The 19,763-nt window shown below is 33.4% G+C and overlaps 1 protein-coding gene across 11 annotated transcripts in view; it reads right to left on the bottom strand.

Moving 5' to 3' along the window:
- Positions 1 to 3,904: 3,904 nt before the first annotated feature.
- Positions 3,905 to 19,763, bottom strand: part of TSGA10 (testis specific 10) — a 166,415-nt gene continuing 150,556 nt past the window's right edge. For 7 of the 11 annotated variants that reach the window (XM_086701302.1, XM_086701298.1, XM_086701301.1 and 4 more), the window contains 4 exons: positions 17,899 to 18,101; positions 15,893 to 15,997; positions 15,572 to 15,721; positions 8,552 to 8,892 (listed from right to left, as the gene is read on the bottom strand). In XM_086701302.1, the coding sequence (XP_086557428.1) occupies positions 8,868 to 8,892; positions 15,572 to 15,721; positions 15,893 to 15,997; positions 17,899 to 18,101 (483 nt within the window). In that variant the 3' untranslated portion in view covers positions 8,552 to 8,867. Of the gene's footprint in view, positions 6,025 to 7,889; positions 8,006 to 8,551; positions 8,893 to 15,567; positions 15,722 to 15,892; positions 15,998 to 17,898; positions 18,102 to 19,763 lie in introns of those variants that run through there. The other 4 variants (XM_086701297.1, XM_086701296.1, XM_086701300.1 and 1 more) reach the window with 4 other exon arrangements.

Raw genomic sequence — 19,763 nt, forward strand, 5'->3', positions numbered from 1 at the left:
GCACTTATGACAAACCCACAGCTAACAACACTTACTGTGACTACATACTGTTACTCTTAAATCCGGAACAAAACAAGGATATCTTCTCTCATCACTTGTATTCAACATTTTACTGAAGATTCTAACCAGGGAAACAGACTAAAAAAAAAACAAAACAAATAAAACAAACAAACAAACAAAAAACTTCCATATTGAAAAGGAAGAAGTAAAACTTTATTTGCAGATGACATGATATTATATCCAGAAAGTCCTAAGGAGTGCACTAAAAACATATTAGATCAAAAGTTCAGCAAGGTTGCAGGATTTAAGATCATTATATAAATATCAGTTATATTTCTATAGAGTAGCAATAAATAATATGAAAATAAGATTTAAAAATAACTGAACAATAGCATATAAAAGAATAAAACACTTTGAAATAAATTTATCAAAAGAGATGCAATGAAAACTATAAAACATTATCTAAAGAAATAAAAAAAGACCTAAATAAATGAAAACATATCCCATATCACACATTCATGGGTCAGAAGACTCAATATTGTTAAGAAGGCTATATTCCCTGAATTAGTCTGAATAGATTCAGTGCACTTCCGATCAAAACCAGCTGCCTTTTTGTAGACGTTGACAAATGGATCCTAAATTCATACAGAAATGCAAGCCACTCAGAGTAGCTAAATGTTTTATTATTTATATTGAAAAAGAAAAACAAAGTTGAAGGAAACCATACTTCCTGGTTTCAAAATCTACTACGAAGTTGTAGTAATCAAGACAGACTGGTACTGGCGTAAACAGAGACACGTAGGTCAATAGAACAGAACTGAGAGTCCAAAAATAAACTCATATTTATGGCCAGTTTATTTTCAACAAGGAATCCAAGTCAATTTGCTGTTTGGAAAACACACTGGAAGTTCCTAAAAATATTACTATATGACCCAGGAAATTCACTCCTAGGTACATTTAGAAAAGATATATCCATACAAAGACTTGTATGTAAATGGTTATTCATAATAGCCAAAAGGTGGAAAGAATCCAAATGCTCATCAGCCTCTAAATGGATAAATAAGATGCAGTATATCCATATAATGCAATGTAATTTAGCTATAAAATGAAGTACCAATACCTGTTATAAAATAGAAACCCCTTGAAAACATTATGTTACATTAAAGAAGCCAGTCACAAAAGACCACATGTTGTATGGTTCCTTTTATGTGAAATGGCCAGAATAGGCAAAGAAGAGAAACAGAATATGATTAGTGGTTGCCTAAGGTAAGGGGTTGAGTGTGTAGAGGGGAATGGAGGGTGAGTGGCTAATGGGTATGTTTTTTCTTTTGGAATGACAAAAATGTTCTAAAATTAGACTGTGGTGGGGGCGCCTGGGTGGCTTGGTCGGTTAAACGTCCGACTTCAGCTCAGGTCATGATCTCACGGTCCGTGAGTTCAAGCCCCGCGTAGGGCTCTGTGCTGACCACTCAGAGCCTGGAGCCTGTTTCAGATTCTGTGTCTCCCTCTCTCTCTGACCCTCCCCTGTTCATGCTCTGTCTCTGTCTGTCTCAAAAATAAATAAACGTTAAAAAAAATTAAAATTAGACTGTGGTGATGGTTGCACAACTCTGTGAATATACTAAAAACCATTGAGTTAAATACTTTAAATAGGTGAATTATAGGCATGTGAATTATATCTCAATAAAGCCATTAAAAGGAAGACAGAGAGAGGGAAGAACTGGAGTTTTGACTCAAAGGAAATGTTTTGAGGGACAGGAACAAAATGTATATATTCTCATTACCAGAGAACACCATAAATAGGCCCCAATGTGTACAAGTAAGGGAAAGAACATTTATGAAGTACATGAAGATAATGAAATAGAGTGCTGTAAAGCTATAAAAGATATAAATGTACTTTATTTCTCTAGAACATTAGAATAATGTAGGTTGTTTTGGAAAACTAGTTTTAGTATGCTAATAAATTCAGTTATCTTGTTCAAAATTTAGAGATCTTTTAATCATCTTAGCATTCATAAATAACCACTTACATTTTCAGTATGGTGAGAGATGAAAAAAACTTAAAAACTGAGTCCAAATATATCTGATGAAACAAAGCAAAAACACATAAAGTGGGGACACAGTTAAATATACTTTCATCCATTCAACATACATATAAAGACTACCTGTCATGTATGTATGAAGGAGAAGTCTGGGGATAAAGATATAATTGGGTAAAAATATATTCTTTCACCTCAAAATATCCAAAGTCTATTAGAAAACGAGTACATGAACACAAATATGTGTAATACAAGGCATTACATGATACATGCCTAAAAAGGTAAGCATTTTAGTAGGATGTCAGAGAAGGGTAAAATAATTGAGAGCTGATGGGGTTAGAGAAGACTTCAAAAGCCTTCTAACTATTGACCCATCTTTCATCTTCTCTTATAAACCAAAAGAATAGAAAAAGTTAATCTTTATGCATTTTTGTTTTGATTTTAATCAATATTATAAAAGATTCAAACAGTTCTTCAAGGTTATTAAGTCTTCAGCCAGCCTCATTCTCACCTCTACATTTCTCCCTCCAAAAAACAATCATTTTTACCTCTTTAGCTGATTGCTTAGGTATCCTTATCGTTAAATAACATACTTATATTGCTATTTCTTGATTTTTCAGTTTTAGGCATATCTATTGACTTATCACTATGAAAGAAGAAAATGTAGCTTTAGTTCCTTCTCAGCCTTTTATCACACGTTGCTTCTTTCCCATTCCTTCATCCTCTCATTAATTAATTTTATAATTTTTCTTAGATTTATATTCAGTGCTCACATTGTTATGACTGTGAAGTAGTATTTACAACTAAGCCATCTGGTAAGCTATAGTTAATCTTTCTCTTCCTGAACTACTTTTTGTTTCCCCTACCTTGTTTTTCATTTGTTTGATCTCATATTGCATACCTGCTGAGAACTACCAAATCTTTTCCTCCAGCCAAGTTTTCTCTCTTGAGTCTCAAACCTATAGATTTCTTTATTAATTCAACAAATAATAAAAACATCTACTGACCACCTACTATATTGTCTGACATTATACTGAGACATATTAAGACTCGAGATATATTATTATCTCAGTTAATCCACATGATAACTATCTTAAGTTGGGTACTATTATAAACATATCTTTTACAAATAAGGGAAATAAAGTTTAGAGAGCTTAAGTTTAACTTACCCAAGTACACAGCTAGTAAGTGGAGACATGATGTAAAGTCAAGCAGTGGGGCTCTAGAACCTATGATCTTAACTACCTATACTCTACCTTCATGGAGCTCACAGTCTTAGCAGGTATAACATACAAAGAAGACCACACAATAAGAATGCAATGGAGCACAAAGGATAAGTAAAATTAATAACAAATAGAAGTTAGACAAGAAATCCAGTTAGACTTTCATTTTTTAAAGCAACTATTTGATAAGCACATATTATGTGCCAGGCACTATGATAGGTGCTGTGGACACAATGTTAAGCCAAACAAGAATTTTCCAGGCTGAGGGGGGAAATGGGAGAGAAAGAAAATGAGCAATCCAGGCAGAGGAAAGAGCATGTGCAAAGGTCAAGAGATAAAAAAGCATAAACAGTTCCAAGTGCTGAAAGTAATTCAGAGTAATATATCAGTGTAGGGTAGGAAGAGTGAGATACGACATTCAAGAGATTAAAAAAAGAAGAACCAAATCAGAGAGACCTATGAAGGCAATGTTAAAGAGCTTGGACTTTAGTCTAAAGGCAAATCTGATACTCATCGGGTATATGTGTGGAGAGGAATGTGATTGTATTTGTGTTTTAAAACTATTTCTTTGATGACAGTGTGGAGAATGGATTAAATGGAAGTATGACTGAAACAAGAGAGATTAAATAGGAAGCTGTTCCATTATTCTAGACTTAGAGTTTATTATGGTCTGAATTACAGTGAGAAAAGAGAAAAGTAGATTTATTCCATAGATATTTAGGAGACAGACTTGCTAGGAATTGAGGATAATTCATTCCTTTATTTGTTCCAGAAGAATTTACAGAATACCTAGAATATGTCAAACATTGTGCTACACCCTAGCAGATATAGTGGTGAAGGTAGATACCATCCCTTGCCTTGATGTATCTTATAGTACAGAAGGAAAGACAGATAATAGACAAATAATTATACAATTAATTACAACTGTCCTTTAAAGGGCAGTTAAAGGAGAAAAGGAGAAATGTTGGATGTTTTTACAGGAGAATCTGAGCCAGTTAGACCAATGTTAGGAGTCAGAGAAACCTTGAGGAAATGACTTTTTTATTGTGGTAAATACATTTAATATTTACCATTTTAACCATTTAAAATTGTACAATTCAGTGGCATTAAGTACATTTACAATGTTGTACAACCATTAGCATTATCTGTTCTAAAACTTGTTCATCACCTTAAACAGAAACCCTGTACCCACAAAGCAGTCCTTCCCCATTGTCCTTTGACAGTCACTAATCTGCTGTCTCTCTGGATTTGCCTATTGTGGATATTTCATATGAATGAAATCTTAAAATATGTAGTTTTATGTCTGGATTCTTTTACTTAGTTTTCAAGGGCTATCCATGTTGTACCATGTATGAGTAATTCATTCATATTTATGGCTGAGTAATATTCTATTGTAGGGATACATCACATTCTGTTTATTCATTCATCAGTTGGACATTTGGGTTGTTCCCATCTTTTGCTAATTGTGAATTAGAGCTGCTATGAATATTCATGCACAAATTTTTGTTTGAATACTTTTTTAATTCTTTGGATACATACCTAGGAGTTGAATTTCTCGGTCATATGGTAGTTCTATGTTGAATTTATTGAGGAACTGCCAAACTGTTTTCCACAGTGGCTGTACCACTTTATATTTCCACCAGCAATGAGTTTCAATTTCTCCACATTCTAACTGATATTGGTTATTGTCTATCTTTTCTATATAGCCATCATAGTGCATGTGAAGTGATTTGTTTTGTAGTTTTAATTTCCATTTTCCTAATTACTAATGAGGTTGAGTATCTTTTTTCATCTACATATTGACTTTACCTTCTTTGGAGAAATGCCTATTCAAGTCCTTTGCCCATTTTTAAATTGAGTTTTTTTTGTTGTTAGGTTGTAAAAATTGTTTATTTTTCTGGATACTAACACCCTTATCAGATACATGATTTGCAAATATTTTTTCCTATTATTGGGTTATCTTTCACTTTTTTTTTTCTTTTAATGTTTATTTACTTTTTAGAGACAGAGACAGAGAGAGAAAGAGAGAGAGAGAGCACTAGCCAGGGAGGGGCAGAGAGAGAGAGGGAGACACAGAATCTGAAGCAGGCTCCAAGCTCTGAGTTGTCAACACAGAGCCTGACACGGGACTTGAATACACAAACAGTGAGATCATGACCTGAGCCAAAGTCGGATGCTTAACCTACTGAGCCACCCAGGTGCGCTCTTTCACTTTCTTGATAGTGTCTTTTGATGCACAAATATTTTTAATTCTGATGAAGTCCAATTTATCTATTCATGTTGTTGCTTGTCATTTAAGTCATATGTAAAAAACCATTGCAAAATCCAAGTTTGTGAAGATTTGCCTCTATGTTTTCCTCAAAGAGTTTTATAGTTTTAGCACTTGTATTTAGATATATAATCCATTTTGAGTTGATTTTTGCATGTGGTGTATAAGGGTCTAACTTCATTCTTTTGCCTGTGGTTATCCAGTTGTCCCAACATCACTACTGAAGAGACTGTTCTTTCTCCGTTGAATGGTCTTGGCACCTTCGTCAAACATCAATGTATGGGTTTATTTCTGGACTTTCAATTCTATTCCATTCATCCATATGTCTATCCTTATGCTGGTACTACACTATTTTGACTACTGCAGCTTTGTAGTAACTTTTTGTAACCAGAAAATGTGTATCCTCCAACTTTGTTCTTCTGTTTCAAGATTGTTTAGGCTATTCTGAGTCCCTTGCAATTCCATATAAATTTTAGGATTGGCTTTTCCATTTCTGCAAAAAAAAAAACCCTCCATTGGTATTTTGATAAGAATTATGTTTAATCTGAAGATGGTTTGGGAGAATATTGCCATCTTAACAATATTAAGCCTTCTAATCTATGATTATGAGATGTCTTTTCACTTATTTATGTCTTCTTCAATTTTTTCAGCAGTATTGTGTAGTACCAATTAATATTTAAGTTGAGTGAATGTGGAATGAGAGCAGAAGGGACTGACCTGAGGTGGCATGTGGGCTCAGGGCTCAGGAATCTGACATGGTACCTGGTGACACTCTACCAGGGGAAACAAGGGCAGAGAATGCAAGGGGGAGACATTGCTGGAACTTAGTTTAGGGGCATTAAGACCCAGCACCTATGAGATATTTAACTCAAAGCGTTAACAATCTTCTTTCAAAACACCCTTACTTCAGCAAGAGCAGATGTTTTGTATTGAAAGTGACATTTCAAAGCTGAGAGCTCTTTTTCAGATTTCTTTATCATCAAGAAAAGAATATGTCTGTATAGTTTTTGCATTGTGTATTTTATTGCTTTAGACAGTCTCTACCATATCAATTGGCTGTCATGTACTTATCTCAAGTGGTTTGAATCTCATTTAAAATGATATGTGTTCTTAAAATATTACCATAAGAAAAAATCCTTTCTTTGAGTTTTAACAAAGAATATAGTTGCTGTTTCCCAAACTTTGGATAACGTTTACCCCATTATATTCACTATATAATTTTCCTTTAAATATTCTGTAATTAATGGGACAAGTCAACTACAGTATACTTCTAATCAAGTATGAAAATATTTTCTCTCATACTTCATTCCTACTCTCTCATGTTCCCCTCCCCACATACTGCCCTCCACATACAACATATATTAAGTGCAAATGACAGGTGACACTCAGCTCCTTGTCAGTTTTTCTAGAAGGTACATAAACCAAAATTAATGTTGTGGTAACCTAGTGCTTAGGTCATTGCATCACCTGGTAAACATTAATTTTTACATTTATCAGCACATTAATATTAGCAAGAACAACTTTTTATGTATTATTCTCTAAAATGTTTATAAAAGGGCATCTTATTTTTTTTAAGTTTATTTATTTTGAGAGAATGACAGAACACTTGAGAGGGGGATAGGCAGAGAGAGAGTGAGAGCGAGAGAGAGAGAGAATCCCAAGCAGTCTCTGCACTGCCAGAGAAGAACCCGATGTGGGGCTCAAACCCATGAACTGTGAGATCATGACCCCAGCTTAAGTTGACAGCGGGATGCTTAACTGACTAAGCCACCCACGCTCCCCAAAAGGGCATCTTATTTTAAATTATTCAATTTTTAAAACGAATCTATAATGATTGTCTTGAACTAGATGAATAAACCTCAAAGTTTTCAAAAATCAAACTAAAATGAATATGTAGCATGAATTTATAGTAAAATATCACTGTGCTAATTATTAGACAAGACCTAAATCAGGACACTATCCTACTGCAGTGATACTGCATAGTTGCTATATAAAATGAGAAATTGTCTACTTCATAAGACTATTATTTTTTTTTTATTTTTTTATTTTTTTTTTGTATTTTTTTTTGTATTTTTTTTATTTATATATGAAATTTATTGTCAAATTGGTTTCCATACAACACCCAGTGCTCATCCCAAAAGGTGCCCTCCTCAATACCCATCACCCACCCTCTCCTCCCTCCCATCCCCCATCAACCCTCAGTTTGCTCTCAGTTCTCAACAGTCTCTTATGCTTTGGCTCTCTCCCACTCTAACCTCTTTTTTTTTTTTTTTTCCTTCCCCTCCCCCATGGGTTCCTGTTAAAGACAGAGAAAGACAGATACCATATGGTTTCACTCTTATGTGGATAATAAGACTATTATTAATGATAGGACTTAGGGTTTTTTTTTATTAAAATGGCAAGAATACAAATAGCTTATATCAAACGTTAAATACAGTACTGTCCAGGCTTTAATATCAACATTAAGCCAAAGCCTGTGGAGAGAAAAGATGAGATTTAGGAGATTTTAGGAGAAATAGGAAAATATCATTAAACTTATTACTCTACATTATAGACACCTGCCATAGGCAAAAAATAAAAAAATAAATAAAATGGCAATTAAGTTGATTGCAGTACTTTAATGTTTTAAAGAAAACTTATTAAAACACATTTTTAAAAAATCTTACATTCTTGACAAATATAGCATCACCTACCTTTCTAAAAATAGTAGAGATAAACACAATTGCAGAAAATGTATGTTAATTAGTGGCACAATACTATGGATTTTAAAACTCTGACACACTCCTACTATCTGCTGCTTTGAAATCAGATATGGCCTGGAATTTATGTCAGGTTGATTCCAAAATGGAATATTGGGTCCCAGGCCAGTATTGGTAAACTGTGCCTATTTTGGCACAACTTCACCAGCCATGAAAGCATAAATCACAAAGAAAAAATTTAACCAACCAATTATTTGAGATATCAAGAAAGGAAAGGAAATCAGTTTTGTAAAAACTGTAAAAAAAAAAAAAAAAAAAAAAAAAAAAACTTTTCCCTCTTTTTAGAAGCTTCTTTATTTACTCTGGATAGTTAACATAACAGTGTTCAATAGTGAAGTAAGCAGATTTTACACTCACTATTATTGCATGGATAGAAACAGCCATATGCATTTTTGTTTCTATATATCATTTTAGACCACTGCGATATGGCACATGAGAACACAGATTCAGAAGCACAAAGTTAATAAATACATTTAACATTGTCAAGCATTCAAAAGATAAATGCAATCATATAGCAAAAAAAAAAAACGTTTGTAACTTTGACCTTTCCCAAGGATGTGAAGAATCTTTTCGCATGTCAGAAATCTCTATAGCAAAGATTCCTATGAAAGAGAAAAAAATTATGCAGATTAATATTTTTAACTCAATGATTTCACCCATGTATAAAAAATGTATTGTAACATTACTTTGGCAATTCTTAAGGTTTTTTTCCCCAGCGTCTGTGAAGGAAAACATATACAATGTATTTTTTTCATTCAGCTTTCACAAACTGTGGTACATCGCTATCATGGAATAATATTCAACAATAAAAAGAAATGAACTATTGATAAATACAACAACTTGGATCAATCTCATGGGCATTGTGCTAAATGAAAAAATCCAATCTCAAAAAGTTACATACTGTGTGTAATTCCATTTATATAACATTATCAAAATGACAGAATTAAAGATAGAGAAAACAAATTAGTGTTTGTCAGGGCGGAGAAGGGGAGACTTGTGACCATAAAAAGGTATAATAAGGGAGCAAGTTCCTTGGTGCTGATAGAGAATATAGTGGAGTATGTTGCTTGTAATTGTGGTATATGTATGGTGTGTAAAAAAACCGTGCACACACATACATATGAGTGCATGTAAAAATGAATGAAATCTAAAAGGCCTATGGGCTAATTAATTATATTGTACCAATATCAATTTCCTGGTTTGTAAAATATTGCCATTAGGGATGCTGGGAGGAAGGATTATCTGTACTATTTTTGCAACTATGTGTGAGACTGTAGTCATTTCAAAATAGTGTAACAAAGCAAACAAAACTGTGACATAAACATACAAGGAAATACAACTCAGCAGTTAAAAGGAACATACGACAACATCTGATCCACACAATAATCTGGATAAATCTCTAATATATGATTCTGAGTAAAAGGCATTGGAAGCTACATACATGATTTTATTTATATGATAACACTGAAAAGGCAAAACTATAGGGATAGGAGAGAGATCAGTGGTTAGGGAAAGTAAATGAAGTACATTGACTATTGTCTAGATAATAGGTGGTAGTCAAAGTATATCATTCAAACTACCAGCAAAGCTTAAATAAGAAAAAAGGGAATTAAGGGCACTATTAAAATTATTAATAGAAAGGAGACTACCATAATAAAGTACAAACGTCTTAAATATCAAAGAAATTATAAAAAGTAAAGAAGAAAAGTCAAATTGAAAAATACAATAAATGTCACATGATAAACAAAGTTATCATAAGATAACATGACAGAGTTGATACCAATTTTCAATCATATTAATATTGTGAAAAAGTTTAACTCATCCATTATTTCAAAACAGCCCATAAAGCAAAACTTAAATCCATGCTATAAACATGAGAGGTACCTAAAATGCAGTGATTCAGAAAAGCTAAAAATAAAGAGATGGACAAAGGTTTGCCAGGCAGATGGAGACAATAAGTACTTGTAACTCTTAATACCAGACAAGGTAGACACCGAGCCCCTCCCACATCCAAAAAATTAAATGTATCAGAAAAGTACACTTCATAAAATCCACATCCCACAATGAGGATATTAGTGCACACACATAATGTTCATAATATCTATGCAACAAATAAAGTGGTACACCACCTACATAAAACAAAATTTATAGGAGATACAAAAAGAAATAAAAATATAATAATAATTGAAGATTTTTAGTAAAACAAAAGAACTAATAAAATAAAAAAGGTAAATCTTTTAAATATATATATATACTAGAAATATATACCTTGATAAGAAAGAATATATCTTTTCAAGTGCACATGAGCTACCCACAAAAATTTATCATGTAGTAAAGTACAAAGAAAATATCAATAGGGGTGCCTGGGGGGCTCAGTCAGTTGAGCATCTGACTTCGGCTGAGGTTATGATCTCGCGGTTGGTAAGTTCGGGCCCTGTGTTGGGCTCTGTGCTGACAGCTCAGAGCCTGAAGCCTGATTGGGATTCTGTCTCCCTCTGTCTCTGCCCCTTCCTCACTCACACTTTGTGTCTCTCTCTCTCAAAAATAAATATTTTAAAAAAATTTTTAAAGAAAGTCTCAGTAGTTACACAAAATAGAAATATTATAGAAAATACTCTAATCACAAAATAACACCAGAAATTAAAAAATGAAACACAAATGCAAAAAGCCCTTCTTATTGGAAGGTTAAAGATTTTCCGTCAAATAAGTTTTGGATAAAAGTGAAAATACAAATAGAAATTAGAGAATTTCTGAAAAATAATGGTAACGAAATATTACATATCAGAATCTGTGGGATATATTTAAAGCAATGGTCACTGGAAAATTCATAGCCCTAAATATTTACATCAATAAGAATGAAAGAATGGCAATAAATGAGTTCCTAACTTAAAAATACTAAGGAAAAAATCCAACAAAGTAAATAAAAAGCACAGGAAGAAAATAATATAAGCAAAACCATAAATTAATAAGATAAAGAAAAATAAATCAGTAAGTCAAAATGCTGGTTCTTTGAAGCAATGAACAAAGTAAACAAAACACTGGCTAAAGTAACCAAGAAATAGGAGAGGGAAGCACACATACACAATTAAGAAATGACAATGGCATATAACTATTGATACAGAGAAAATTTTTTTTTTTTAATTTTTTTTTCCAACGTTTATTTATTTTTGGGACAGAGAGAGACAGAGCATGAACGGGGGAGGGGCAGAGAGAGAGGGAGACACAGAATCGGAAACAGGCTCCAGGCCCTGAGCCATCAGCCCAGAGCCCCACGCGGGGCTCGAACTCACGGACCGCGAGATCGTGACCTGGCTGAAGTCGGACGCTTAACCGACTGCGCCACCCAGGCGCCCCGATACAGAGAAAATTTTTAAATTCATAAGATATAGCATTGGTTCCTTCTGTGCAATCAATTAAAAAACTGAAAGGAAATGGATAATTTTTAGATAAACAGAATATAGGGAAAGTTTAAAACAAGTTCCAAAAACAAAAAACAAAAAAAAATTTATCAAGGAAGTATATACCCCACAAAACAGAAAGAACCAAATCCTTAGAGATCAGATAATCACAAACTACATAAATTGTTTCAAGGCATAGTAAATGAAAAACTCTCCAATTCCTTTTCTGAAGCAAAGATAACGTTGATATCTAAACTTGGTAAGATAGGGCAAAGAAAAAAATTCAGACCAATGTTGTTTATAAATATTAATACACAAATCTAAAATAAAATATTAGTGAACATTAAGAATATACTAAAACAAAGCAGGGTTTATACCACAAATTCAAAGATGGTTCAATATTTGAAAATATTTTAATATAATTCTCATATTAATAGTTCTAAAGAGAAAAACCATATCTCCATAGATGCTGAAAAAACACCCATTCCTAATTAAAATAATCTTGAGAAGATAAAAATGAGTGGATATTATAAAACATTTACATCTCAATCTTAAAGCCAGCATCTTATACTTATTTGACAAACCCTAGAGGTATTCCCACTTAAGGTCAGAATCAAAACAAAGATGCCCATTTTCTTCACTACCATTTATCACTATTCTGAAGATACTAGGTAATGCAATGAACTGGAGAATACAATTCAAGAGATAAAAATAGAAGAAGAAACAAAATGATCTCTTTTTGCAGATGACATGATAATATACTTGGAATTTTCTAAAAAATCAATGACAAAACTTAATGAAACAATAAAAAATTTAGCAAGGCAACATGATGATAAATTTACATGTAAAAACAGCATATTTGAAGATATAATGAATGAGGGAAAAATCTAAAGATAAAATAATTAGGAATAAACTTAACAAGAAGTGTTCAAAACCTGTATAAAGAAAACTACAAGTCATTCTTGAATGACACAAAGTGAGTTTGAACAAATGGAAAGACATATCTCTTCTTGGTTAGGACATCTCAACATTATTGAGATGTCATTTCTCCACATGTTAATTTATAAGTTTAATGTGATTCTAATAAAAATCCCAAGGTTTTTTTTTTTTAAATGGAACTAGATAAATTGACCCCAAATTTCATATGGAAAATAAACTCACAAGAAAATATAGGTCAACACTTAAAAGGAAGAGCTCTTACAAGCACTAGCCCTTTGGTATGCTGGAGCTGGCTCGTAGTTGATTGTAAATATTCAGGAATTTTGTGAGCTCGTGGTTAAACCTGCTTGGTTGCTTGAAACTGTGCAACATATAGAATTGTGTAATCACTATGTTGTACACCTGACACTACCATAACATTGTATGTCAACTGCACTTCAATAAAAGAAAGAAAGAATGCCCCCACAGTGGGCATATTTACACTACTGAAACTGTCAAATGCTACAAGTCAGGGCTTCTCCCTCGCCTTCCTTGGAGAGTCAGTTTACTAGCAAACCATCAGACTAGCCCCCCCAAAACTAAAAATATTACAAAGGCTCTATAATTAAAGTAGTGTGGGACTTGAACATAAATAGACCCAAAGGAATAAAAGAGAAAGTCTAAAAAGAAACTTGAACCACTGGAGCAAAATCTTTTCTTAGGACTACTGGTTGGTCATTTGGAAAAAGGTAAAATTAGATCCATTCTTCATACCATGTAAAAAAAAAAAGGCTCTAAATGGATCATAAATCTAAATGTAAATGTATGTAAAACATTATTTGTTTTACATCTAAATGTAAATGTATGTAAATGTATGTAAAACATTATTTCCTCTATTATCTATTATCTATCTGAGTATAAGGAAAGATTTTTCTAACTATAAACAGAAATATGGATGCATTAAAATACATTTAAAAATTTGATTACATAAAAATAAACATTTTTCCATGGGAAAAATAGTATATGCAAAATCAAAAGAAAAATGGCAAAGTAGAAGAAAATATTTGCAACATTTATCATTGATAAAGAGCTAATTTCTCACATTTATAAAAAAAATTTTAACAAAAAAATTCCAGTAGAAAAATGGGCAAAGGAATAGATAATTCAAAAATAAGAGATATTAAAACAGCCCTTAAACATATGAAAAGATATTCAAATTCACTCATAAAAAGAAAAATGCAAATTAAAACTACACTTAAGTACCATTTCTTACCCACCATACTGGTAAAAATTCAAGAACTTGACAGTATACTCTGCTGGTGAGGCTGTGGGGAAACAGGCACTCTCACCCATATCTAGTGGGAGTGCAAAATGGTACAACCCCTATATAGGAGAATTTGGCACTATTTAAGAAAACTATATACATAACACATTTACCCCTTGACCCAGAAATCCTGATTCTAGGATTTTATCCTGAAGATACACCTCCACAATTACGAAAATACATTTGGATAAGATTATTCATTACAGCTTTATTTGTAAATTCAAACTGCTGAAAACCACCTAAATGTCCAAATGTAGAAGGTTTGCATAATAATGGTATATCCATACAAAAGAATACTATGCAGCTACAGAAAAGAATGAGGAAAATCACTATGAACTAATATGGAGTGACTTCTAAAAGAGAGAAAAGCAAAGTGTGAAGAAGCATATATAATATGCTACCTTTTGCATATGAAAAGAAAAATAAAAATATACCTGAATGTCATTATCATAAGACCATAAAGGAATATGGGGGACATGGGATGGAAGGCATACAGAATTTGCAGAGTTTTGACTTTTAAAAGCCTATTAGTCTACATATTCAAACATAAAATTAAATCAAGGAAAAAACTAGGAAGGGGAAAAATGAAAAAACGAAAGCAAAGTGAAATAAATGAATCTAATGTTATTTCAACTGTATACTATAATCTCAGGAAAAGAGGGGGAAAAAAGTTAATCCAAGTAATTTATCAACTGAGTATTTGACTATATACTCTTAAGATTTGTGCAAAATAGTGTATGAAGACAGGAATTACAAATGGATCCTGAACTTTTAAGTTGGTCTGTTTGTTGTAGGGACACAGGTGAAGAAATTTTGAAACTATTTTAGATGCATTCTGGGATTGAGCAAATGAGTATGTGCATATTGTTGAGTAAACATGTTGATGTTGAGCCAGGGTCCTTACTATAGAGGAAAGGACATACACATACAAAATGGAAAAAGGGAAGGAAAACACCTGAGAGGATGGTTTGGAACTGGAGAGATTGCTTATGTTTTTAAAACGTGTGTGCGTGACTGTGCGTGTGTGTGTGTGCATATATGGAGAGAGAAGGAATATATGCAAGAGTGGGGGTACGTGAGACAGCAAATGTGTTGCCTCAAACACATCGAAAGTAAAAGGGGTAAAATTTTAACAACGAGTATGGGTAAAAGGTATATAGCTGTTCTCTGCATTATTTTCTTTTTATAACTTCTTATAAGTTTGAATTTATATCCAAATACAAATGTTTTTACAAAATTTGTGACTCATAGGAATATATCTAAAATATTCTCTTCTGAAAAATAAACTACTTTCCTAAAGCATAAGTATTTTATGGCGCTATATTAACCAATATTTTATTAATGAAAGTATATGAAAAAATTTGTTTTAGAACAAAAAGAAAATCAGATTTAAAAATATAATTTATGTCAACATTAGATAGAGTGGAGATCTTTCATTTTAGCAAATTTACATAAAATTATCAAAATACTTTATTTTTATGTCTATATACCTATGTATATTATTATGTATATATATTATGTCTATATTACCTATGTAATTGTATTTAAATAGCACTATTAATGATAGATTGTTTTTGAGCTTCCTTACTCCCTCAAGTATTGCTATATGGTACCCAAAGAAAGGATCTTTAAATTACTTACTCTTCTAACGATCGATCTAGGCCTCGGTCAGGAGATCGATGGTGAGCACGTTCTGGTGAATGACATTTTGTATTTGGCTTCATGGTAGTATTCAAATGATAAGCATTACTTGAGTAATTCTGGCGGCGAAGTTCCTGCACGGCCCTCTCCCTAAAGCAAAATAAGGGGCTTTTAAACTTTATATCCAGTGATGTTATTAATAGTGTCATAAAACTGTAGTTCAGTTCACACTTTAAAAGCTAACCATCATGCAATTATCAAAATGTGTTGTTATCTTAAAAAGTGCCTTCCAGACTGAACACTGCAGAGAGACAAACTTACCTTTCGAAGCGCTCTGTCCCTAGTTGTCGTTTGGTAATGTCTAAATCAGCTTCCAATTGTGTTACAACATTTCTGAACTGGGCCACATCTCTACTCTGGATGGCCCTGTGTAAAAAAACATAGGAGTGACAGCTGATTAAGCTTAAAATACGGCAAGGACTTCTAGAGTGCGTTAAACCATATTGGCAATGGCTTCTCAGCTGGAACCAAGCCAAACTGTGATTTTATGGATATATTAGTTCACCTAAAATATGCCAATTTTAAATGTAATAAATATGAAAATAGCCTACTTGAAAAGCTTAAGCTGTGTCAGTCCCATCCAATTAGTTAAACCTCTGTGTCAGTTTCCCTATGTTTAGATGGGATAATATTATCTATTATCTATCTATATTATCTATTTTTAAAGTACTTTAAGGTATTATATGTAAAGTAGTACTATAACCAAATAATAAAACACCATGATTAATTTAGTCTATTATATATATTTAGTAAATCAACCAAGTGCTTTACATATACTTATAATGAAATTTGATTTACACAATTTGTAATGAAATTTGATATCCAAACTGTTAAAAACATAAAATCTCTTCAATTTAGCAGGATTTTCTTTAGGGGTAAACAGTGCCTCAAAAACCCTGTCATTAGGCACACTATCATAAGGAAGACAATGACAACAATGAATGCTGCTTACATAGAACATTCTATCCTCTTTGCTTGCCTTCAGAACTGCAATGTTAACTACTAAAATCTAAACTTTAGAGACTAAGAACACTAATGTTGATTATGCTTACTAGTTCTGAATGATAGTACTTATCAACCAGTCTAAAACAGAATGTACCCCTGAAGGTGGGGGTTTGGGCACATTTACTAAGGCCAATTTCCACAAACCAGCTTGAGAAAATGATCCTGCTGAACCGGTTGAATCCCAGCTGTGGTGACGGAAAAGAATGACTCACAGCTGCCATAACCTGACAACAGTTTCTCAAGGAAACTGGCCCTGGCTTTGCAGCCTTTGCTCAGTCAGGGGCTCCAGAGTGACTGATTACTGAGACCATGATTCCTATCTTTTCCAGGTCCCATGCTCAGATGAGGCTGGATGAAAAAGTGTCATAGATGGGACATAAGAATAGAGGCTGAGGGTCCCCATCAGTTTTTGTGAGAGGTCACCAAGTTTAGTAATAAAAACATTCACTATATAGGCAGGCATTTCTACTGAATCTTCCAGCTAAGAGTCTTGTAATAAGATGCTAATGGTGATATGGATGCTTGGGGGAAAAAAAAAGGCCAAGGGGCGCCTGAGTGGCTCAGTTGATAAGGGTCCGACTTCCGCTCAGGTCATGATCTCACGGTTCGTGAGTTTGAGTCCCGCATTGGGCTCTGAGCCTGGAACCTGCTTCAGATTCTATGTCTCTCTCTCTCTCTCTCTCTCTCTCTCTCTCTCTCTCTCTCTCTGACCCTCTCCTGCTCACTCTCTGTCTCTCTCTCTCAAAAATAAATTTAAAAAAATTTTAAGCTAAAATCAGTACTCTAAGCAAGGTCTTCAGTATTATATGAATGTGGGAGTTCTTCCAAGTACCCAGTATATACTTACAGGTACATAAGGAAATACTATGTGACAAGTCTAAAGACTAGGTAACAATACCAGGTGGGTCTATAAATAGAAAAATTCTTCTGGTTTCCTAAGTGCTTAACTTTTTTTCTAAGAACTTGTTATAATATTTCTACAAGGTAATATTTTAGGTCAGACATTCTACTGTATCCAAAGCTCTGTTGGAAATAATCAACAGAGATGGTTAAATTTAAATTTAGACGCATTTAGATAAATATATAATAGAAATGAATAATAAATCTTAGGCAAATCACAATGTTTCTGGTCCTCAGTTTAACCGATGGCAGAAGATGGGCACTAAATTGTCTAAATTCCAGCTTTAAAATTCGACTACCCTATAAAGTATAAAAATTATTTAAAATATGACTTTATGCTATTATGTTGCTAACCAACTCACATTTTACTTTCTGCCAAACAAAGGTGTTCTTTGAGAAGCTGAATTTCAGATTCTTTTTCTTGAAGCGCTATCTGAGACTGATATTCTTTGTCTCGATTGGCCACCAGCAAAGCTTCTAGATTCTGCATAGAGATTCTCTCATTTGTCATCTGACTCCTGAGGAGTTCTATTTCAGAGCGAGCAGAATCTAACTCATTCTCCATCTGTACAATAATAGGAAGATATCTATACTTATTCCCATTCATTTATTGAACTGATTATCAGAGACTCATAAAATTTCTGTATTAGGTTATAAATTCAAAACCCCTTTTAATTTCTTAATTAGAAATATCCTCCTTCTTACCAAATATACACACAGGATCACTTTCTCCAACTCCAATTTTTTTGATAGGATCAAAATTAATTTAAGTAAAGACTTATTAATAATCCCAAACTGCAAATAATTTCCATTTCCAGTGTTGATATTTCTTTATATAATCTGCAAGATTGACATGGTGATATACATGACTACTGCTTTGTCCTGAGTTAGGTGAGTTACAAACACCTAACTACCTTATAGAATGTTATTGCATTTCATAGTTAAGGAAGATAAGGAATAACTGCACATTCTCTCTCTTGTATAAACCTGTGGAAAGCTTCATTTTATGAAGGTTATCTTGAGCCTCAAAAATGCTCTGTAAGCCAAATGTTTCTTCAAAAGAAGATCAGACATTGATTATGTAGAAAAAAAGTATTCCTTAGCTCATAATACACATTACAATAAATTATACATGTATTTAAAAAGTTAAATATGCGGGGCGCCTGGGTGGCTCAGTCGGTTGAGCATCCGACTTCAGGTCACGATCTAGCGGTCCGTGAGTTCGAGCCCCGCGTCGGGCTCTGGGCTGATGGCTCGGAGCCTGGAGCCTGCTTCCGATTCTGTCTCCCTCTCTCTCTGCCCCTCCCCCGTTCATGCTCTGTCTCTCTCTGTCTCAAAAATAAATAAACGTAAAAAAAAAATTTTTTTTAAGTTAAATATGCAAAAGTAAAACTCTAAGAAAAAAGAATTTAATAAAAATGAAATTATTGGGGGAGGGGTGAGCAGGTAGGGAAGAACTGTCTGGACTAGATATAATTAAAAATGATGTATAGCCATTTAAAAAATAAACATATTGATTATAAACCTAACGGAAATTTATAAGGAAACTGGAAAAATATACTGTTTGTATCGTGACAAATGGTAGCTATACTAGAGGTGAGCACAGCATCAGTATACCCTTATTGAATCATTATGTTGTACACCTGAAACTAATGTAACATTGTGTCTCAACTATACTCAAGTTTTTAAAAAATTTTAAAAAGAAACTCAATAAATAAAATGGCTAATATCTTACTACTAAAAGGAACTCAAATTGATGAGAAATACAAACTAATGATATGAACAGATGATTTATAAAATAAAGCTCATTAGTAAACATGTGGGGAAAAAAAACTACCCTTACTAATATTCAAGTGAATATAAATTGAAATAAGATGCTATTTCTAGTACAGGGTTTCTTAATCTTGACACTACTGACATTTTGGGGTGGATAATTATTCGGTGTAGGGAGATGCCTTATGCACTGTAGGATATTTAGCAGCATCCTTGGCCTCTACTTATTAGAGGCTGGTAGCATTCCCCCACCCCAGTTGTGACAATCAAAAATGTCTCCAGATATTGCTGAATGGCCACAGGGGAGCAAACTATCTCTCAGCTGAACCACCGTTCTAGTTTATCAAATTGGCAGATTTCTTAGTGTGTATTGGTTAACATTAAAATGGGCAATGGCATGGCACCTGGGTGGCTCAGTCGGTTGAGCGTCTGACTTTTGAATTCAGCCTGGGTC

Source organism: Puma concolor, chromosome A3 (genome assembly GCF_028749965.1).
Source record: "Puma concolor isolate L17-30 chromosome A3, mPumCon1.1.hap2, whole genome shotgun sequence".
Taxonomy (NCBI): domain Eukaryota; kingdom Metazoa; phylum Chordata; class Mammalia; order Carnivora; family Felidae; genus Puma; species Puma concolor.